This window comes from Zonotrichia albicollis, chromosome 4, assembly GCF_047830755.1.
Source record: "Zonotrichia albicollis isolate bZonAlb1 chromosome 4, bZonAlb1.hap1, whole genome shotgun sequence".
Lineage (NCBI taxonomy): Eukaryota > Metazoa > Chordata > Aves > Passeriformes > Passerellidae > Zonotrichia > Zonotrichia albicollis.
In genome coordinates this window covers 48,930,435-48,954,605 of record NC_133822.1, presented here as the reverse complement: position 1 = coordinate 48,954,605, position 24,171 = coordinate 48,930,435, and the positions used below count along the sequence as shown (strand labels likewise).

Sequence of the window (24,171 nt, the reverse complement as noted above, 5' to 3'; positions counted from 1 at the left end):
ACTCAAATGCCAAAACAACCAAAGTGCAGTTTGGACACTGTCATAAAAAAGACAAAGACTTTCCACTATTGTCTAAATCTCTGCGTCTTCTTCTGGAATCCAGTACAGCATGGCACAGAAACAGTATAGAAGCCTTTTTCAATCAGAGGAATAAATGGGGCCATGTAAGAAACAAGGCTGGGGGGTCTTGGAGGGCTTTGTTTGGGGGCAGGGAGGGTTGCCTCTTTTGGAGAACAAATCAAAACACATACAAGATATTTGTACTGGATCAGCTCAAGAACAATATTTCCCTGAATTTTCAGTTACTTGAAACAATGTGATTTGGGCAAACAAATAATTTCATCTGACAATATGAGAAAAGTGGTGCTCTCTACCCCTTAGCTCAGCAACTAGGTCATGTGAAATGAGAAACAACTCAAATTCAGTTTTCTCCCCTACCTCCTTTAAAACAAGGCTTTAAGGCAGCTCTCCTACACCTGGGTAAAGAGCCTAAGTAACACTGAAGATTTTTGCTTTGGCTGCAACTGTATCTGAATTTAATTTCATAGAAATGCTTTAAAAAATTTAATATAATCAATAAATAAAGATTTTTCCTAGAGGACAAAATTCACATATTTGAGGAATGGGATAACATAAGCAGATTCTATTCTGCCACACACCGGTATTTAATTTATAGCTGGGATTGGCCAGTAGCATGAATACACACTTGAAAGAAATATGGAATAGCTGACACTTCCTTTAGAGAAACTGCCCAAGGCTAACTGTCAATGACAGTTTAGGCTTTAGTTTAAAAACATATAACATGCCTGCTCCTGAAATCCCCTTGTGATTTAAACAGTGCAGCTTTTGAAAAAAAATTAAATTACTTCAAGAAACATCTTCCCTTCACTAAAAATGCAGGGAAAGGAATGCTGTGACTGAAGAGGATATGGGCAATTTGTGAAAGATATGAACAGCTTTTCTGCAACATCCCACTGAATGTTATAAAAGCACCCCCAAAGTTGCCTTCAGTAAGATAATCAATCAAAACACTAGGTTGCTGAATATCCTACTAACATTCTTTTAACATTTTGCAAATCAGATGAAAAAAAGTGCCTTAAGGAGGTTTTAGAGCATGTTACAACCAACCTAATGCAATCATTCCTGTTTTCCACAAAGACTGACAGCAAACACAATACCATGCTAATGGTTCAGTATGCAATTATCCCTGCTGAAGTGCACAGAGGGAAGCAGAAAGCAAATGAGGCCAACTAATGCAGACTCTCTAGATTTCTTTGTGCAAACAAAATCCAGAATGACAGAGCTGCAGGCTACTAGGTCTATTTGCAGGGCTTGCTGCAGATATGTTACGTCGAGTATAATAACTTAAGGAGTAATGGTGAGCATCAATCTCTCACAAGAAGGTGGACTTGAGTCTAGAAGCCAAATACTGTGGAGACCTGATATTTGGGGTCACAATGTAAAAAGACACAACAGTGATTGGAACAGTCACACTAAGTGTATTGGCTGATACTGCCCACTCTTGAAACGTGTGACTAACATTTAGAGCTTGTTAACAATTCAGCGCTGTAATTATAATAAGATCTTAAAATTTCACTAACAGCATAGCACTCATCCTCTGCTATTCCAAGTATTGCACAAATACATGACCTGGAAATGGAGATGGATACAGTAGATACTTCACTAGGTTCTAAGATCTTACACCTCAGAAAGCTCCTTTGAGAAGTTACTGCAGAGACATGTTTTTCTATTTATGCCTCCTTGGCCTGGGCTAGTGCCAAGCCCTTTCTTAGGCCAGCAATAACAGATGTTCAGTGACAAAACATGACATTTGACTTTTTGTCATATTTCATAGACAGTTAGCTTGACTGTTTGCCCCAGCACTGATTGACCTGTCATTTATGGACTACTTGCTCTCCTCACTCATATTTTTTGCCTTATTTTCAATCCATTGTTTTAGCTTAATGTACGTTCAAAAGTATTTTGACCATCTCTTCCCAAGGTCTACAGAGGGACTGAGCTTAGGGTACTCCTATTAGCCAGGTGGAGTAGGATGCAGAGAGCCCCTTTGCAGCACCAAACTGTGCATGATCTGTCCACGCACACAGGAAAATGGGGTTTTTTGAGTCAGAATTTGACAGACTTGAGGCTGAGACCCCAGGGTCAGGCACAGTATGCAAAAAAGCAGCTCCTTAGTCACTTCTATTATTGCAATATAGCATAATCACATCTAGAAATGCATAGAACTACATATACATATGTTTACATCTATGCCAGTGAAAATCAGGGCATTACTGTACAGGATTGATGGGATGGTAAACCTACCATTTTGAATAACTTTCAAATTGATCGTAGTATAACATATCATGCAACACATGATGCAAAGCATCAAATCATTTGGTTCAGAAACTGTGCCTCTTCTTTTTTAAGAACACCCCCAATCCTCTTCCCTTCTCTAGGTCCCAAAGAAAATTACTTTTATTCTGTGGTCTCCTAAAAGTAATCCTAAATTTCTGTCAAATGGATCATGCTTAGCTATCGACACTTCTCACAGACTTCTATGCATATTCATCAGACTGAGACTGTAACATTTCCCTGTAACAAGATTCCTTTACTGATTGCTCAGCATGGCCTTACTGGGCTACTTAACTGGGTGGATGCTGAGCCAGCAGACGCCGACATGAGGGATGGAAGAGTTCCTAACAAAGAGAACTGAAGAAAGGAAGACTTCCTCTTATGTCAAGACATGGTATTCAGGAAAAAGAATAAAAAAGAGATTCTGAAAAAACAGTCAGTAAAGTGGACAGCTGGGGAAAAAGTGAAAAAAGCTATAAGTGAAAAAACATTATCAGAGCATCTTATTGTCTTGCAAGGGATTCTCAGAAGGTCATTTAGCTTCTGGCATGCAGAAAGATCACAGACAACTTAGCGCTGTGACTCGGAGGGCTCTCTCTATCCTACTCCTCTCATTCAGTAAGACTCGGTGACTTAGCCTTGAAAAAGAAGGTATCTTGTAATACCAAATTGCCAGTGAGAAGAAACATCCATTTTTCATTTAAAGAAAAGTAAAAAATAAATTCTACAAAATTATGGAAATTCCATAGTGCTCTTTGTTCATGAAAGGAAATCTACATTAAATGTCTTCACAAAGGATGCCGCACTAGAGAAAACATTTTTTGGACTGAAAATAATTGTAAGCATTGGATGCTCCCACCTTTTTATCAGGTTCTTTTAACAGAGTTCTTCTTATGGCCCCCCAAACAAAACCAGTCAGTGGAGAGAACTGCAATGCTCAGCAAAAGGGAATATAGTAGTGTGGCTCCCATTGTCTCACTGGTCTTTTCAAGGAAGGAGCAAGTGGATGCCTTGTGGGCTCCTAGAGGAACTTAGAGACGACATTTCACATGGAAGCCATGACTTCATAAAGAGTACAAAGTATTAGAAAAAGAGACATTTCCAGCAGAAAAGAGGTGTGGGAAGATGAAATAAAATTTAGTAACAAATAATATAGACAAATTCTGGGCTTTGACATGGAAACTAAACCTGACACATCAGGATATGGGGAATTAAAGGAGAAATAAACTTATACATCTAAGGCCATGTCATCAAGTGAGCAAAAGATGCATCTTTTCTGAGTATGTAGTATGAAGAAAATTATATAAGAGAAATACAGCAGTACTTGTGGGATGAATGTGACGTAAGTGTAAAAGCAGTTCTGCTGTGGTTTCACAGCCACATGGTTTTCAGATACCCAAACCACCCAGAAGAAGCCCACCTACTTGAACAGTGCCCAGATTTGGAAAGGATTTCCACATTATTTCAACAAAAAATGTGTTGTTTAAGCTGGGATCAACTCCAGATTAAGATGTCACTAAATGTCTGTGTGTGTGTATGAGTCTATACAAATAGGTAGTCAGTGTGCAGCTCTGCCTAAGCACCCACTATCATCAATATGAATCTTTTCACTACAGCCATTTGGAATTAGGGAACTCACCCTGAAGCAGATATCTAGGCTGTATTATACTAGGAGGTTAAATGCATCTGGTACTGTTCTCTGGCTGTGAGAAAACTGATGTGGTACTGACACGTGGTTCATGTCAGTACTAATCTCCAGATCAGTATGATCACATCTAGTCTGCCTATTGGATATGGTCTCCAACGTGTATTAACTCCCTAGTAATCCAGAAAGTGTTTAGAAACCTGCTCGATATCTTAATAGATACCAGCCCAAATATCTGGTTTCCACATGAATATCTATTACAGATACATATGTTGTTGTGCTTTATTCTTCCACTGAATCTCTCTCAAAGTAGTAGCACCTGAAGTTCTTACTTGTGCTCTTCAGCATGCTTGAAAGTAAATAGTTCAAATACTGAGACAAAATAAATGTGATGATATGGGAAAGCTATAGCTCTGAGGAATACAACCCTACACAAAATGCCATGGAAAAGGCAAAGAAAAGATTTGTATCTGTCTGTGAATCATATGTGCCATTGACATTAACTGAAAGAAACTAATTAAATCAATTCAGTTCAGTAACACTCATGTAAATCAAACAAAAAATTAAGAGATGAGCTGAATTTTAGCTACAGTACAGCACTGTGGAATTTCTAAGCAAGAGATTTCATGTTTATATAAGAAGGTGTATAGTAAGAATGAGGTGTGAAAGGGAAAATTTTGATATATTGAGCAAGTGTATTACCTTTACATTTCTGAAACAATTCACAGGATGCAAGTGAAAAAAGCATCTGAGTACCTTGGTCCAATCTTGGTCCAATACACTTGTGTGCCTGAGAGGCTTTGGACAGACCAAACTACATCAGGTTACAAGGGATGATGCTTTAGCAATCCATGATAATTTATTATCATTGTGATAATTTAGACCTAGTCTGAGCTGAAACCTTTACTACAAGTCCTTCTGCTTTTCTCTCAAGTTTATATATGTCTGTATTTTGGGGTTTTTTAATAAGTATGTTAGACGGTATTTTCTATCATAAGTGATTATCCGCATTCTGTTCCCACTTTCCATGTACTGTCTTGACCTTTGTGATTCTTATATTCTGAATTGGAAAGACTTGGAATAAACATAAATAAACATTTTGAGAACTTTTTCACTGCACTAATAATTCTCTAATACCTTCAATGAGTATATGGTTTCTGAAATGCAAAATAAAAGCTTTCAAATAGAAAATTCAAGTATTACAAAAAATTATGTAACTCTGTATGTTATCCAAGCAATTTTCAGATGACTTAGTCTCACATCATCTAGAGAGACAGCTAAACAGAACATATGGGTAAGCACTAAGGCATTTATAGAACAGTCAAAATGCCTCTAAGAGCTCTGAATTGTCCTTACTTCCTTCAATAAACAAGGTGAACTGAACACCAACACACACACACACACACACACACAAACAAAGGAACTTAATATCAGGTAATGTGATTGCCTTTCATTATATAAAACTCCCTCCCGGAAAATAAATACCTCCTCTTCCTCACTTAGGCAAACAAGAACTACACTATCCCCAGTTTCAGTAAAATTACTTCTTAATATGTTCTTTATTGTTAGTCACAAAACATCGCTTTTTGACAAAATACCTGCAGAATTCTTGGCTTCATAGCACTCTGCTGAGCATTGGCAACATTTTCCTTGTCAGATGGTTTAGTCCTTAGCACAAAATGCAACCTTGTAATAGTTCTGCACTAGGCATCCATTTACCCTGCCTTTCCACTTTAATCATGAAGAAAATGGACCTTAAGTCACTGAAATTAGCTTGAATTCAGTTTCCTCTCCTCCACAGAGCTAACAGAGCATAGATTTATGGAAAAAAAAAAAAGTTGCTGGCTTTCATACTAAATCACAATGTGCACCAATCATGTAACTGGATTACAGGAAGCACTAACAGTAGCAACTGCTCTTTCAAGTTGAACAACCAGCAACATTGCTAAAGGCTGGAACAAAAAGGGTCAGCCAGGGCAAAACAACAAACACTCACACTTGCCCCACATATTAAAAACCAGAAAGCAGCAACAGGCAGTAAGTGCTAATTCAAAACAAAGAGGGAGTGATACACATGCAATTCAAAACAAACCAGCTTCCCTTGGTAATTACATTAACACTACAATCTACTTCAGGTGACATTCAAGAGGGGGCAACAGAATGCTGAAATATAGAAGACTGGAAAGAGCAGGGCTGTGCTTGGATGATGGCAACCACTCTGCTGTGGGACAGCTGCCCTTTTAAAGAAGGCATCTTCAAAATTCTGATGGTGGGATTAGTCCAATGCACTGCCTGACTCACAGCACTTTGGCCTCAAACATATGCTTCCCCAAAGGCTTTTTCTGAAAGGATGACATTAGAAACAAACCAAAACCACTGTCCTTCAGCACACCTAGAGACAGCTGAAGAACCCAAGCAATAAACAGCTTTCATGTCATGATTAGCTCATGCTGTTATACCTCCCCTTAAAGCACATATGGTTCTCAGCCAGAACAGAAGGCTTCAGAGCAGCAGTTCCATCCTAGAAATGCAGTAGCAAAGCCTCAGACCAAAGCCACTTAATGAGAACTTAATACAGATTTAATGGACCTTTTTTTAATGTGAATTTATCTGCCAATTGAAAATCTGCCTCATTTAGCTTTTAATGCAGGCACAGAGCCAGTCAGCTAAAATCAGGGTAGCCCTAGAATATTTTGCAGGATTCTTCCATTACTACTTGAGGACCATGGGACTCCAAAACTGTGCAAAACCCTAGTAAAACAACAATTCATAGGTAACAATGTCATCTAATGAAAAAAAAGCAGGGCCATGCCTATTCGGAGTTCCTTGCCCTAATAGAAAGGTTTCACACCTTGAGTAGGAGTGAGATAATGCTTGCACTGGAAAGAAGGGAGCAGGTACCTTCACTACAGAGTCAGCCCTGCTGGCTTAGGCCAGCTTTGAGGATAGATACATCCAGTTGCTTGGCATCTCCTTCCCTTGATCAATACCATTCAGTATTGAGACTCTGCAGTTGGCCTGTCCACAGCAAAGCAAGACTGACAGTCCCTTATTTTGCTCTGATATGGATACTTCCACACAGCTAGTACACTAACAGTGCTAGCCATATAAACTCAGATGAGGAGGTCTTCTTTGTATGGGATGCAACAAGTCCAGGGCACAGCTTTTTGAGCCTAGTTCCCTGACAGTACTTTTTATGTGCTAAAACTAATAATGGGCAAATAAAACTACTACCATCTTTTTCTTTTACCCTGATTATTCTTTTCATTGTCACTACTCTATTGCACTTGGAGCATTCATGAGGGCAGATCTCTAGAGTACCATACAGGGAACTCGTATGGGATTCTGAAACACTTGCTGTGCTGACATGCTCTTGTGTTCTGTGCTCTTTTTTTCCTTGTTTGTAAAGTCCATTCTCTTTTAATCTCTTATCTTCCTCTGAAACAAGCAATTTACAGGTTTCACTTTAATCTTTTTTAGTTCCCTCTAATGAGTGCACAAGTGGCTCTTCTTCCCTCCAGGAACCAAGGAGAGCTGCCCACGCATGGGGGTGAGGAAAGCAGAGTCTGTGCAGAACACATACAGACTGTACCGTGCACCCCACCAAGGACAGCTCTCCTGACAGCAGGCTGCTCCACGGGCCTGAAGGGTGAGGATGCAGCAGGGCAGCACCAGGATATGGTTAAACTGACAGGCCCTTCACTGCAGGAGGGAGCACTGCCATCATCATCCTCAGAATGGGAAAGGTCACACACAGAGTTAACTTCCCCAATCCATGTGTCCCAGAAGAAGTGCATACACCAACAAAGTTCTTATTCTTTGCAAGAAACAGGATTTTTTTTTGAGGAACAGAAGTGAATGAAACCTTTATGTCACCCTTTTAAAACCTCACTGCCTCTGCAGAATAGTTCTCTGAAGTACATTTTCTTGTGACTTATGCAGAATAAGTTTAAAGCCTATCCAGAAAAAAACGTTCAAACATCAGTCAAGACAAGAGGATCAACAGCATTTGAGGAAAGGTAAGATCTTTACCTACAGAGAGGCTATTTTCTGCACTGGTCCACCAGATTGTTTGTTAATCAGAGTGTGATTATATAAATGCAAATTCCACCAAAGTGAAGAAATTCAAGATAAAAGGTCATTATTTGGATTTAGATGATCAGTCAGGCTACCCAAAGTTGCAATCTGTCTTTATTTAAATACAGGCATATTTATTCTAAAAAATAAAAATTTATTCTAAAAAACTTACTCTAAAAAACCCCTCCAAAACCCATAAAAAGTCACTTACCACAATAATCACATTCGTTGTAGGAATGGGAAGATTCTCCACTTCCAAATCTTGACCAGTCATTACTAAGAGATTGAGGGATGGGTCATAAACAGACCTGGGGAAGGCGGATTTAACAATTATTGCAGGGTGCAACTTGCTTATTTTGGTGTGGGAAGAAGAACGGAAATTTTGTTTGGAATCCTTATAGCTGTCTGTATCCAAACTTTTCTCCACACTCTCCACATGGTGATAAATAAACACAGGTTTTCCACTCTTTCGCTGATGAATTGCCAAAAAGTGATCACTGTCTCCGGAAAAGCAGCCTGTGGAAAGAGAAGAGTAAGTTTAGAATGTCTCTCTTGGCTATTCTGTACATGGCACTGGAAATTCAATGAGACCTTTGCGTTCTGAGAAATTCAGAAAAGTATTTTTGGAATACAAGAGTTCACTTAACATCTTACAATGTGTTTTCTATAGCAATAGATTAACAAGACTACAGAGTCTATAAAGTATGTGAAGCGCACCACATTCTAAAGCTCATTCCCACGGGGCTTTAAAAACGTTATTTATATTTCCAGCCATGGGTACAGTTAAAAAAATTATATACAAAAGCAGAACACATGCTGAGCCAAGTTCAACTTCTGTATTGATATTAACTTCAAACACAAAACTTATGCAGTCAACTTACTGATACATTTTGTCACTCAGTAATACCAAAGATGAGAATAGCAGTGATCATGTTATAAATGGGCACTTAGGAGAAGAGCTAAAGAACCTGATCAAAAAATCAAATTTAAAATTCAGATGAGTCCATAATCCAAATTCTACATTATTTTCTCAGCTGCTTATATCAGGAGATCTTTTAGCTCCTCATGCCAACTCTTGTTGACCCAAACTTCACTCGAGGATTGCCTGGCCAGCCAATGGAACATCTGGCTGTCTGCAGAGGAGATACTGGTGTGTGGCCATACCTTGCATGCCTTGGAGCTGGGCACAAAGAACTCTCTTTGTCCCTTACATTAGGGAACTGCAGACTGGGGACTTGAGCATTGCTAACGAGGAGTTAGAGAGAGTTGGGCCTGTTCAGCCTTGAGACGAGATGGCTGAGAGACAACCTCATCAATGTCTGTCAGTATCTGAAGGCAGGGTGTCAAGAGGAGGTTTCCAGGCTCTTCTCAGTGGTGCCCAGCCACGGGAGAAGAGGCAATGGGCGGAAACTGAAGGACAAGGAAGTTCCACCTGAATATGAGGAAGAACTTCTTTGCTCTGTGAGTGAGTGAGCACTGAAAGAGATTGCCCAGAGGGGTTGTGGAGTCTCCCTCACTGGAGATGCTCAAGAACACTCTGGATGAAATCCTGCGCAGAGTGCTCTCAGATGACCCTGCTTGAGCAGGGAGGTTGGACCATATGATTCCACTGGTCCCTTCCAACCCTACCCATTCTGTGATTCTGTAATTACATGGGTTTAACTAATTATGTGTTAGGAAAAAAAAGATATCTTTTGAAGGACAAAATACTTCCTGATGATGCCTTTATAAGAGGAACTAAGACTAAATTTTTATTTGGTTTTCTGTTTTGTTTTCCTTTTTTTTTTCATGGATGAAAAATAGTGAATCTTCAGTGCTTTTATGCTGAACAGAAAAGCTACAGTTGGGCTCCCAGTCTGGAAGGCAGTCTATGTGACCAGAAAAACAGGCAAGGCTCAGCTGCCTCACAGATAAAAAGTAACTGAAGCTGCATTAGTCACCTCCAGAAAAAAACTCTAAGAAACCCAGCATGGTAGAAAAGGGACTTTGTGTTCTGAGAGAAGTGCACCCAGAGAGCTCACTCTGATCAGCCTGGAATTTCCTCTTCAGATGCTGCAGAACTTAATGGCAATCTTAAATTTGAGAGCTGACTTTTAGTTAAAAAAATATAAAATCAATCTTATTTTAATTCTCATAATGAGCTATGAAGACCAGCTTAGCACCAACAACATTTCAATGCAGGGTGAACAAGAAATCAATTTGTTCTATTCAAACTGAATTTTTCCTCTGATTTTTTTGCTCTTGTAAGCAAATCAAAATAATCAGTCATTTGCACAGCTCTACCCAGTGCCCTTAGGAGGTTTCAGTGTAGGTAATTACATTCTGTTGACCTAATTTCCTCATGAAATTTCAGTCAGGGAAATCAAGGACAATACCTTATCTGTGCTATAGTATTGCTTTGCATCATTGAGAAATGCATTCTCTGGAATAAGTGGGTCCCTGTCAGTAGGCAGTGAAGCAATTTATAATGTACATGAACAGAAAATCAATATAAAAAGACAGAACACAGATCCTCTATTATAAAGTAAAATGCTAAATCTAAGACTACTCTTTCAAATGGCTGAAACAAACAAAATCTCCTCGATAACTACTGAGGTCACATGTTTTCAGCTCTCATCAGGTTTTGATTGCAAAGACATCTGAAAGCAGGAGAAAAAAAAGAGAAACTGCAGACTATAGTCTTAAAGAGAGCTGAACTTCAAAACTTGTTAAACATGCTGGGTTCTCATTAAGCTTTGTGGGTGTTGGCTTCATTGATAAAATCCTAAGGGCTGGTCTTAAATAGCAATTTAGAGAGTTGTGTCAGTGACAAAATAAAAAAAAAGAAGCATCAGCACTTCTCATTATCACCTACTTCTCACAGTCATCTCTTTCCAGTATTTATTTTCATGTCTCCTTCACAGAAAACCAGTATTTCAAAACTGATCATAGATAAGACAAAGGAATGTAACCACCAACACATTTGGTGAGTCTTCTTTGCTTCCTTCATTCCTGCTCCTTTGTTTCTGAGAGTATCAAACCAGCTGTGATTCTTCTTCAATTCTTTGTGTGGCATTTTCTACCCACTTCAGTATTCCAACTTTCCCTCTTTATTTCATTATTTTCACTGAATGGAGCAGAAAAAAATACAATTAACTACCAGCTTAAATTCTCCCCTGAATATTTTTGGCTGAAAAAATAGTTAAAGGAACTACTGAAAAAGCTCATTTGTCCTTGAATCTCAATACTTTAAACAGCAGAATCACCATTTGCTTCTAAATCCCAGACTTGCTTCCATTAGAATGCTAAATATCACATCAGTAGCACCAGGCCCTGCAGCCAAACAAGGTTCATTGTAGAAGATTTTCAAGATGGACAATGAAATATATTGTTTAACCTGTAGTAATGAGAAATTAATGTCTAATTATATAACATTACACTTTATACTCACACAATTTTATTTTCATCAGCTAAGCATTCAGATGTTCAAATATGTTCCAAAAAAATTACCACAATGAATTTGTTTATCTGGGAAGTCCACATAGCCCCAGTATCTTAAGTAAGTTACAAGCATCCACAGTGCCCCATGTGAAAAACTCCACTATGCTTAGATGACTGTGTATAAGGCCCTAACGATTACCAGACCTTGGCTCCCAGACTGCCATGGATGCCTCGGGTGACCCTCAGAAATGGCCACCCTTGGTACTACAGGGAAACACAAACACCTAAACTTCCTCTCAATTTGATGAAGTGATAATATATTCCTTCTCGACCCTCCAGACTTCAGCCCCAAACACAAACAATTAGGCACCAACCAGACACGTGGAGAATTAAGGAGTTAGAAATACCAGTACTTCTGCTACATAACACCTTCAAATATTTCCACTCTCCAACCCTCGAGGGAGAGAAGAATGGGATTCCTATATCAAACTATGCACTTCTACAAAAAAAGAATATGCTTCTCTGCAGCCACCAGGGAAACTGTCAGAAGCTATGAGGAACTGATTTTGGTGCCTTTTAAGCTTCAGATATTCCAACACACACAAAAATTCAGTAAATATGGTTTAGGAAAAGGTTCAAAAATATAATTCCCAGAGGTTTCTCTTCAATAAGCTTAGCAAACTTCATCCACAATTATGTTCTGATATTCTCTTCACACTACCCTGTTTGAACTCTACTTCAGGATGTAGAGTTATTTATGACTCATTTGAAATATTCACTCGCTTGAAATATAGTGCAGCTATTATCTATTAACTATAATAATTTTATTCCTTCTCCTAAAATTGTCTCCCCTCAAGTGTATTTACAAAGAATTATGGTTTATTCTGCCTCAGCACTGAGAACAGACTAGATGTCAGATTGTGATTCCATGCTATTTCTTCTATCCAAAAAAATACTGAGTCTTCACCTATCTCTCAGCTCAATGCAGCCATCTGCATGTCAAGAGAAATTTTATTCCAAAGTGAACAATAATCAATGGTTAATTTCAAACCCACACCAGACCTTTATGAGTAGCAAGTCTGTTTTGCTCCTAGAAAACAACCGGTCCTTTCCTCAATGCAATGGCTGTTACTTATCAAGTAATAACCATTCCAGCTTGCTTTAGTAACAGAAGCTGCACTGTGATTCTCCACTGATCTGAACTGCTCATTCCACCCTCCAGTTCTGCTCTGTACAATGTAGTGACTGGTCACCACTCTTTACTAGATTTCAGCTCCTGATGAACATTGCTATTTCTTTCTCGGCTCTTTACCTGTAGGTTAATTTTTCCTTCCTTGCAGCTCCACAATGCCACTGATTTTCTTTAGATTTTTTTTTAACAAGAAAGCCTGTCATGATCTTGCTTCCATGTTTATCCACTGTAAGTCCCTTCTTTAATTTAGCTGCTCCTGCACTACAGTATTCTCTTTACAGATATTCTCAGACTTAGTTACATTTCCAATCCCTGGAGCTGTGCTTCTAGAACCTCTACCAAGTATAACACTACATCCATTAAAGTGCAACAAGAAGCTCCAGGGTGGTGTAGAATGCATACTTTCTAAATCTGAACATCTTCATTACTTGTACTAGTTTCAGTATTTCTATCACTGCCACCATTTGCCATCCTCCTGAAAGGAAAATTGGACAGATCCCTAAGAAATTCCCTGTTCTGCAGAATCCAGCTGTTCTGCTTAATAGTTCAAAATATGTGTTCACTTAATCTTTTTAAGAAACATACAAGATAAAACAGAAACATACAAGATAAAACTATTTCTATCATAAACTAAAAAGAGGAAAAACAATCTAATCTACAGAAGACTGATGGAGAATGGGACAGTAGAATTCCATATCAAATATACACATCATTACAGTATATGGACAGCACAAAATTTCCTCATGAAAACAGATGGGTAAATCACAGGAATGTTAGATAGCACATGCTTATGAGCCTGTCTACAAAGTTGCATTATATATGCAGAAAGGAAAGCCTATAATAAATAGTAAATCCAATGTGCTGAATGTTGTGGGCTTTTGACTGTTCCAGTTGGCCTCTGCCAGATAGAGGAAAACCCAAGATTTCTTCAGACTGTCTTGACTCTCTAAACAGTTCAAGACAATTGACATTTTATCTCAAAGCAACCTGTCAGAAAATTATTAGACTCCCAATTCCCAAATAACTTCACTTTTGCTAGAATAGACAGATAAAAAAACTTCAAGATAGTAAAGATCCATTAATCAGCCCGTAACACAGCAGCATATTTTTTATCTTCTTAAAACATAAAAATATCAGAGCTTTACAGATATTTTATCTTACATCATTGTTAAGGAAATGATGCCTCCCTACTCACCCCACTCTCAGTCAAAGAAGCTTTCCTTGCAGCTCAGCCCCAGGTTTCCCACAGCAGAGTCTCAGACCTCTGGTTCCTTTAAATAATTTTACCATGATACAACAACACAAAAGCACTCAAGCTGGGTGCCTCCCCCCTTAACATCCTCTACAGCCACAAACTAGAAATTTATTTGACTGGAAAAAGAAAAGTCCCAGTGGGACATAACATAAACCTGATAGGGCCACGATAATGGTGTCTAAAGTAATGATGTGTGTCTGGAAAAACAACTTGAGGTAATTTCTTAAATCTTGTCATTTATCTTAATCCAAACAAATTTGGTTAAGTTATGCTCCTGAAAAGTCACATTTTTCTATAATGAGATACATACTCTATATTTGCTACTTGTAAGCAGTGCAGCCATCCCAAACCCACTGCAGTGCTGTATCTGACTAGTAAATGAAATACACACATGAATATAGATACCTAGTGCATATATTTTAAATGCACAATAGTACCTAACACTCACACTTAACACACTAGCACTATAATAACACTGAAGTCTTTTTATAGTAAAAAGAACTTGGTATATTACACAGCTTGAGGTTTCTATGCTAAAAGCTGGAAATTGAATGGAAAAAAGCATAAAATGCAGACTCATTTCATAAGGGAACAACACGCTGAAACTTGATGGATTGCTTTCAAAGATAAATTTAATTCAAATGCAATTTGAGTTACAGTACTTAAGGCTGTTGCCAAGTAATTTCTCATTTTCAGTAACAAAAATACTTACCAAATTTTGGTAATTAAATTTTGTACCCTGAGCTCCCCATGCTTTTTTCCTTTCTGTTTGGCTCACCACTCTGAAAGAAGCTCTCTGTCCCATACAAACTTCCTTCAAACCTATAAATGGGGCCCAGACTGGACAGGCTTGGCTTTATCATGTCTTGCACCGTGGTTTATTACCTGCTGAGCAGCTATCCTAGTCACTGTGAGATGCAGGTCAATGTACTTATGCAGACCAATGATCAATCTCTCCAGTAACACCAAAGTTCTCACAGCTGGGAGATTCATTCCCTGCCTCTTTTTAGAACATCCAGATAGAAATGGACTCCCATTCAGAGCAGAGTTTGCAGTTGTCTCTTGTCTATACAAGGACCAAGGAGGTCTTGTCCCATAGAAAGGAGAAAAAAAAATGCTTAAGTGCCAAAATGCTTATTATCATACTGACCATTTATGAGCATGGTTCTAACCCTCAGGAGTTACAACAGCAATGATCCTAAGGAAAATGCTAACTGTTGGTAATTCTAGACATAGCACAAACACTGCTGCAGGTTTAGAAGACTTCTGTCTGTTCTGGACTGTGAAAGTTTTCTCTTCTGGTGCATGCAACAGGACCTTCCTTTGGCTTTGGCTTTGCCTTCAAAAGACAGAAAATCTATTGCTTTCTCCCTATTTCATCTACATTACCAAGAGAAAAGAAAAAACACAAACAAACCAACAAACATACTAAAAGGAGTCAACATATCTGGTGGAAAATGTAAAGGTTTTAAATTATGTTGAAAACAAAAATGAAAACAAAAGCTGTCTGGAGGCAATATGCTTTGCATCTGTACTGTCTACCTAACAATATATCTCGCTGTCAGCAAAATTGTACATCAATCAAACCTAAATCTCATCTGCATAAAGTTATGCACTTTTAGCCAAACATAAACTGCTGTTGAGCTTTAGCATGGGGCACCAAAAATTATTGCCAATAAAATTCAGTTAAAACAGTGGCTAAAATACTACTTGAATATTAGCTGGGCAACAGAACATACTTTCATAAGTGCTTTTGTGAGGTACACCAGGGAAATCTGAAAAGGGAAAAAAACAAATCTACTTGCTGCTTTGGTAATACATGAAGTTTTGAATTGACAAAAGAATTCACTTAGGAAACTACTTTCCATAAATAACAGAGGGACTTGCATGCTGTGACTGTTCCCATCATGCAGAGACTTATACCAAAACACCACTGCTTTGTCTTTAGCCAAAACCTGTAGTGCAATACAAATGAAGCCATTCTTTACTCAAAGTAGCTGCTAGACCTAATGATCAGGCATGCTGCTGTATAGCTCCTCACAGCCTCCTTTGGGTAGATTAATTCCTCTGTTACTTTCCAAGTCTTTTTTATAAACAAAGATGAAGCACACCTTACACATGTAAGTGAAGCCAAGAGTTTATAGTTAGCATAGTAAAAATCTTAATGAACTAATTCAAGAAGTGTTGTTAGTCTAGATCTAACTTTCATGGAAAAACAACGAATAGAGAAAAAGTCACAATTACAGGAACAGTACAATCAAATTGTCTATTCCTTTCCCTGGTATTACCCTAACTCCATGCTTCTCTGGGTCCTCAGATCAATTGTTTCCCACTGGTGTTAGTGATGGGCATTGTTATGAGGAGTTGTCAGCACCTGGAGTCTTACATCAGGAGTGATATGATGTTAATGCTGATGGATTTTTCTTCCTCCTCTCTTCTTCCTTCCTCTTAGGAAGCTACATATATCTATGTTTTCTAATATGCATTTATACTTCCTCTTTCTTCAGTTGGTCTTCAGTGGGTCTACAGCTCCAGGTCATATCTGAACTTACTATAAAAGGTGCCACATATGTGTGTTAGATACAATCTCTTAGTTCTCTTCATTAATGTCTAAAACCGGTTTCTCAAGCTCCAGGTCCACATTTTTACCTTTTACTGAGCTTTTTCTACCATGGAGTCTTCAGTGCCAAGATTATGCTCTATCTCTTATCATCCCACACCCGCACTCATCTAACAAAACATCCTGTGCCTCCACTCCTCTAGCCTCTGCTGTTCTACCAAGCCTTTGTTACTGCTCCTGTGTATACTACAGTTGTACCACACACACAAAAAAAAAAAATCAAAACAGATACAAATGCTTGCTTAAGTAGAAAACCTGCTGTCAGACCTAACCCAAGCAAAACAAGCAGGTCAAGGAAAGCTTGGACAGACCAGGTGTGATCGTGCTTGAGATTGATCAAAAATCACCAGCAAAGGTATGAGCAAAAGTCAGATTTAATATTAAATATATCAAATACTAATCACAAGGCCTTGCAAAATCAGGACAAAACTTACAGCTTTGCTACTAGCAATGGCTACATCCCATTACAGAACTAGTAGGTCACATTCCTACATGGGAAGGGTTCCCATGCTTTCCTAGCTAGGTCCAATAACCAAAGTCCAGGCCTCTTCCAGCAGAAAGGATAGGACAATTGTAAACATTCATCTAAGCAAGAAAGGATAGGACAATTGTCAACATTCAGAAAAATATTTTGGTTTCCCAAAACAATTTTTTGACCAAAAATTTCAGACGAAATAAGTAGTACAAAATGTATGTATCTATGTGAGCAGGAATATAAATGTTTCTTTATGCGTGTGTTTGTAGCTGTGAGAGCAAGAAAGGGCACACACACATGCATGTGTGGTGAGGGTGGGAGTACCCACAAGAGAAGGAGGGAGGGAAGGATGAAAGGAGAGAGATGATTGCAAGGATTTTTTTCCTTTTCTAATAAGCAATCTGCTGAAAATAGAAACAACTGGAAATTTATTTTTGCTAAATTTGTTCTTTTCTGTAGGAAAAAAAATGCCCTGGCCAAAAATATCCACAGCTATAGTGAATCAGGATTAAGCATATGAGTGGTATCTTTTTCAAAAAGACACTTTGCATCTCATTTCATGGGCCTGCTGCCTGATACATCAATACTGAAACTAGATACCATAGACCATTGATTTCACTAGGTCTACTCATGTGAATTAAAAGATGAGCTAGTGGTCCCAAAGGCACTTAAGTATTCTGCCATACTTATGCCTGGCACTAATGTACCACATAGACTCCTGTCAGATTTTTTTCCCAGAAGGTGCAAGAAACTGATGCAATAATTTTCTAATTTTGTGATTACTGTCATTTTTCCAATGAAGGTTATGGATAAATACTGCTCTGCATAAGATGGATGTAAATACATGCCATTTCAAGGAAATAAATTGTATTTCCATGGAAATCTATAGCTGTTGTGAAGCAAAGTCAACGCCAGTCCTAAAGTCTTGGCTTTCTTTTACAGCAGTATTGTTCTAAAAAATCCTACTGAGGATTTCTGAGCAGATCTTATTAACTTCTCCAAGTATTTATTCTGAAGCCATGCTGAAAATCCTACAGCACAATGACTGTGCTTTATCAAGTAAAAGCCCTATGCTTCCATATAATTCCCCACAGCAATCAATGTAACACCCCAGTGGAGGGGGGCCTGCCACCAAATAGAGCCACAAAGTTATGTCATTAGTCTCCTTCTAGAGAGACAGCCCCCCAAGAGCCTAATTCATGGACTTTCAGCAACTCTCCCACTTTGCTCTCCAGAGAAGCTCAAACAAGCATTCACTGTCTAAGATGTTTTAGTCGTCCTTATAGTACAACAAATGGAATTAGTCAGAGATTCCAAGACCACAAACTTCGATAATTTCCTAATGGATGTACTGAACATAAATCTCTCATGGAAGATGATGCCTTTTAAAATTATGAATAGCAAGAATTTCCACATGTAAAAATATGATGAGCCTCTTTTCCAACTAAATACTTCCTCAAAAATATGAAGTCAGATAATGAATTATAAAACTGTTTTTCCCCCAACAGAATCTTTGAAGAGACGGATGACTATCCTCTGATTATCCACGAGTCCCTACTAATAAAAGACAGAAAAGACTCTTCTAGTAAAAACACCCACTCATGGCCAGCAATGTGTTTTTAAAGAAGGCAATTATAAGAACCAGCTTCATTTAGATTATGTTAGTGTAATGTTATTCATTTTTTAAATCAATAGCTCCTTCACTTTCACTCTAAATGTATTTGGAACCTAGAATTATTCATTCATTAGTATGAGATTACTGAAATGGATCTGATGGCAAATGCGTTTTACGCAGATCTCACCTCAACCCTAAAAGTACAGTCTCCAGATTCTTTTACTTTTGTTCAGAGCTTGTGCATTTTAGGGAAAATAGGCCTGCCCAACACCTAAGTAGAAACTGCAGTGCACTCGATCAATTTCCAACCATGACAATATCACACAGTGCATGCGTGACCAGGAAAGCTGAACTCAGCAGAACTTAGTCAGGACACCCTGTGAGCTGTGTGAGAACCAGTCTAGCATATTTATAACATACACTTCTACCTAGCAAATTCTACCCAAAGGAGTGTTACTTTGTGGTCAAAGAAACTTCAGTTTTGATATAAGCAAACCTCCTGCTACCACAGCATTGCCCAAAAAAGATAAAATGCGATTCCTCTGAGGGCCTGGAAGAATGGATCCATCAAGAGGTGAAGACAAGGATCTACTCACTTCCTCTCTGACAAGGCCAGCAGCAAAGCATTGGTTCATATTGATTAAAGGCTGGCAATGCATGTCTTCACTGCTGGAGAGAATAATAAAATGAGGTAATAGAAGCTCTTAGCAAGATAGTGAAAGACCTTTCTCAAAAAACCATGACATGATGACCTGACCAAATAATCAGTTGTTAACTTTCTGTTTTTGCAGGACCAGGATTTGTTTATCCTAAAAGCAAATTCTGCAAAAATGCTTTCTTCAAGAGAGGTTTTTAATGCAAGGTAGGTGATGCATTCAGACTGTGATTGATAGCTGTTAAGTTTTGGAGTACCAACTGGTCAGGTTGGTTTTCCTACTCTATTTCACAGAATCACAAACCTCCAGTAACTGAATACACATATTTTAATTTTATTTTTAAAATTCCCTAAAAAATAAAATAAGGTGAAGGAGGTAATTAATTGAGTAATGTGCATGACTCATATGGCTCTCTAATTACAAGTTAGTTTAATGCATCACTTTGTGTTTTTCCTACTATCTGCCATTCTTCTACAGGGAGACAGTGCCTCCTAGTCACCTTGGGATACACCAGGTTTTTATTGCAAGAACATGTGTATTAGATAATACATACTAAAAGAGAGTATAACCTACGCTGCCATGCACTCTCTCATGCAATGCATAATGTAAGTGGAAGGTTCATGCTGACCTGTAATCACTTGCTACAAATTTAGGTCTTCCTGCAACAGCAAGCTCTATATAGGTTGATTACTTCACCTGCTGCACTCAGCAGAAGGGCCTAATTCTGTTTTCAGAGATGCACACACAAGTGTCTTATTTTAGGTAGAAATGTATGCATGTACCAACAGCACAATCATATTTCATTTTCTGATAACATGACTTTCATGATGTATTGGAATCAGTATCTAAGTCAACTCAGTAAAATGGTACCTTACTGAGAACATGAAAATCTCTGATCACATTTTTGACAAGAACATTTCCTTTTTATTGTAGAAAATTTTACTACAACAGTAGTAGAATTGTATTTTCTACTTTCTACAAAAGGAAACTGGATTTGCTATATGAGCTCTACTTAAACACATTAACTCTTTTTGCTGTAGCATTAGCTGAAGTAAATGTAGACTTATGTTTTCTCTAAAATCTATTACCACCAACTGATATCAAGAGAGATTTTCCTAATACATACTGATGGTGTCTTAAGCATTCTCCAGAAACATGTCTCATAGAAATTCAGCTTCAGAACAAAAAGCCAAGCAGTTTCCAACGCATTACACAAAAATTGACATTTGGGATATAATTTGTGACATAGCAAGCAGAATGCATCTTGTGATTTCACATGAACTAAAGCTTCAAAATCACCATAAATAATTCAAAGGTCTAGGCTATACATAAAAGATGTCCATAGTGGTAGCCTGTGTAAGACCAAATTTTCTACTTGTATCAGATGAAACAGAGATATCTTAGGATGTTAAGCTTTCTTTGTTATTTCACTGTTGTGACATCTTCAACGACTTCCAACAAGAGCAAGTTGTATGCAGCCCTGCCTCAGAGGAAGCACAGCTCTTGTGCTCAGTGCGAACCATGCCCAACCGTGCAAAGGTTGAGTTCAGCTCCTGTACATCCTCCCCCTTGTCTTCTCTGAAACAATTATTTTCCATGATTACTCAGGCAAAACAGTAGCACCATGTAAACATCCATTTTCCTCTCTTTTTCTTATGATTAGAGACATTTGCATAATAAAGACGAGATCTCTTTGCAAAAATTCCCAGTGACTTAATGGAACAAGCAGAACTTAGTAAGGAAAGTGAACAGCTTACTGGCAGAATATATACCCAGTTTCCATTAGCAGGATAGAAAAATGAAGCACAACAAAACTAATGTAAATTCCACTGTTAATAGAGGATATACTGAGATTAGATGGCATGTTATGTCAAATAGAGGTTTTACTCTAATTTTGTACAGATGGTAAATTTAATACATGTTGTAAAAAACCAGTTTAAAAGCAGCTTAAGGCTTTTATTAAAACAGATCATGAAATGCTCCCATCTTTCAGTCAATAATCTCTTGCACATATGAATATAAACCACAACAGCATGAGCATCCTAACCATAGATTTACAGGAAAGAGGCTCCATAAATTTTATGAAGTGTAGCCTAATATTACAGGGTAATAAAACACCAATAACTGAGACAAAGTTATTTCTCCTGACAACTGTAAAAAAAAAAAAAAAAAAGCAGTAAAGCAGTTATTTTCATAATAGATCTTATTTGGGATGTTCATACAGCTCTTCTGCATTAAGACACATGAAGTTCAATTGTTCCTTTCAATGATTCTGCAGTAAGACAACGCAAATTTGTTGCAGCTTAAAAATCTTTCCTAAAAATAACATTCCCAGGACCAAAAGAATCAGTACCTGTGCATTTAATTGTAGTTCCTAATTAAACTTAATGGAACTTGCAAGCATTTACTACTTCAGAAGTGGCTAAGCTTGTCATAAATGACAAAACAAAGAAATTCTTCAACTTTACTAATTGAGAACTTAATTCAATTATACAGTTACCCCAGATTTTATTTCCTTCCTTAGATAATATATGCTGAAGTCTGCACAGGATAAACGGAGGCTCTGAACGATGAGCAGTTTTTCACGGCTTAAAGGAAGCCTGAGATTTACACCAGAAATATAAGCTCTGACTACTGGAACGAAACTGGCAGTGGAACTTCACGTACATACTAGGGCGCTGATCGCTCACTGCATTTCTGAATGAGGCACACGTTTTGCCAGCAAAGCAGAGAGAGGATTTATTAGCATCGCTAACAGCCGAAACGCCTGCTGCTGTCGCAGCTGAAATTTCCCTTTCTAAAACCACTGCTGCCACGAGCACATACAAGTAGCGACGCCTCCTCACCAGTATCTAAAAATAAATAAATAAATAAAATAAGAAGGAGGAATACAGGGAGTCCCGATTTCCCCTCGCTGCCGTAGCCCCCGGCCAGGTCCTCCCGATCCGGGGCCGAAGCGCGGCTGCTCCGCGGGGCGCGCAGCGCGGGGCTCGCCCGCCCTCCCGCCCGGGGCCGCCGCTGTCCGCGGTGCTGACGGGCGCTCCCGCCGCCTCCGGGGCTGCCGGGCTCCGGACACGGGCAACCGCCGCCGGACCCGGGCAGCCGCCGCCGGACCCGGGCAGCGGCCGCCTCCCGCCCAACAGGTGCGCCGCCGGGCGCAAGCGGGTCCCCACCGCCGTCCCGCCCGCCCCGCCGTCCGGCCGCGGCCGCCCCCGCTCACCTGCGGCGCGGAGGTGGAGCAGGAGGCAGAGCGCCCGGAGGCAGGCGGCCGCCCGCCGCCGCATGGTGCGAGCAGAGGGCAGCCGAGCGCGGGGAGCCGCGGGGAGCCGAGGAGAGCCGAGGGCAGCCGGGCAGCGCCGCCACACCGCGTCCCGCTCCCCCCGCCCCCGGCAGTGAGCATGCCTGGGAGCGCGCTGCGCATGCGCAGCGCCGAGCGGGCGCGCGGGCGGGCGGCCGCCCTCACCTGCCTCCCCTCCTGGCGCGGGGTGAGGCGAGGGGTCGGCACCGGCGGCGGCTGACAGCGGGAGATCGGGGCGCGCAGTAGCCGCGGGGAACCGCAGGGTCCAATAGGAGAGGCAAAAAGAGAGATCTCCATTCCAGTGGCATGTTCGGGGAGGAGGCGAGAATGGGTGGCGGGGGGTGATTTCCTCCTGGGTTTACATCTGGAGCAGCGTTCGGGGCTCCTGCTGCGGCGGCACGGGGGAGATTGCATCTCCCCAATCTTGCAGCGCCGAGGAGGCGATCTCGGGAGTTTGGGCATGTCCGGGAGGACTTCGACGATGTGTGGGTTTATGCTTGAGGTATAGGTAATCCTCCTCTTCAGTGTGTTTGAAACACGTGTTGTAAAATAAGCAGTTTGCAAAAACTGCATTGTGAGAAATCGCGGCTGATGCATAAAGAAAGGAAGAACCGCTGAACTCCAGGCAGTGGTTCAGACGAGGCTGATGCAACACCTCCTCAAGAGGCACTTAGTGAAGTTGATTACACGGGTATCAGAGAGCAATGCAAAGAGGCCAAATATGAAGCAGTCCTGTAACAAGGTAATTTTCTAAAGTTGAGTGTAATTGATCAAGAGATTTTCTGGAGAGCAACCATGAGAGCCAGTGGCAGATGTGTCACCCAGCAAGCCATCCATCTACAGGAGTCTGTTACTGGCATGGCAGGCAATGTACAGGCATGGTCAGGTCTGCAACTGAAGTGATGTGCCCCAAGTGAAAAATAGCAAAGGAAATTTACAGAGCTTACTTGGCTCTAACTGGCTTTGGATGAGCCTTTCTGCAGAAATATTCTTCATACAGAGATGGGAAGGGCTGCAGCAGGCCCTGATATCTAGATGGAATTGCGAGTGTGACTGTACATATGCAAACGAGCTTCCTTTGCCAGCCCCCACACGGCTGTTCACGCACGTATAGGCAGTCAGGTCCTTGGCTTGACAGCAATGTAAGTGAGAAAAGGCTTGGGTTGGAAGACAGCACTCAGTCATGAGCTCTGCTGGAAACAGGGAATTAATATGATCAAAGGGATTTTTGAACAAGGAATGGTATTTTAACCCTGTCATTTCAGTCATATCTTTTGTAAGTATTGTGCCTCAGATGTCCTGCTAAGCCATGAGATTTCTGCTGCTTCGTCTGCTGTGATGATAATTTGCTGTGGGTATATACAAATTATAGCGCATCCTGTTCCACTTTAATCCTTTTAGTCCTGACTAGTTGAAGTGAAAGCTAAAAGAAGTGAAAGAAGTCTTGTCTGTATCGTGCACCACACTTGTGCCCCTACAGCTCCAGTTCCTACATGCCCCAGCCTCAGAGGTACTTTTGTACAATACCAATTACAATTTAGCCAACTCCCAGGAAGAGATTAA

The 24,171-nt window shown here is 39.9% G+C and overlaps 1 protein-coding gene across 1 annotated transcript in view; it reads right to left on the bottom strand.

Moving 5' to 3' along the window:
• Positions 1–22,948, bottom strand: part of PTPRR (protein tyrosine phosphatase receptor type R) — a 140,089-nt gene extending 117,141 nt beyond the window's left edge. Inside the window, exons 1-2 of the mRNA XM_074539732.1 lie at positions 22,531–22,948; positions 8,289–8,593 (exon numbers count right to left, since the gene is read on the bottom strand). Coding sequence (XP_074395833.1) covers positions 8,289–8,593; positions 22,531–22,594 — 369 coding nt within the window. The 5' untranslated portion in view covers positions 22,595–22,948. The remainder of the gene's footprint in view (positions 1–8,288; positions 8,594–22,530) is intronic.
• Positions 22,949–24,171: the final 1,223 nt, after the last annotated feature.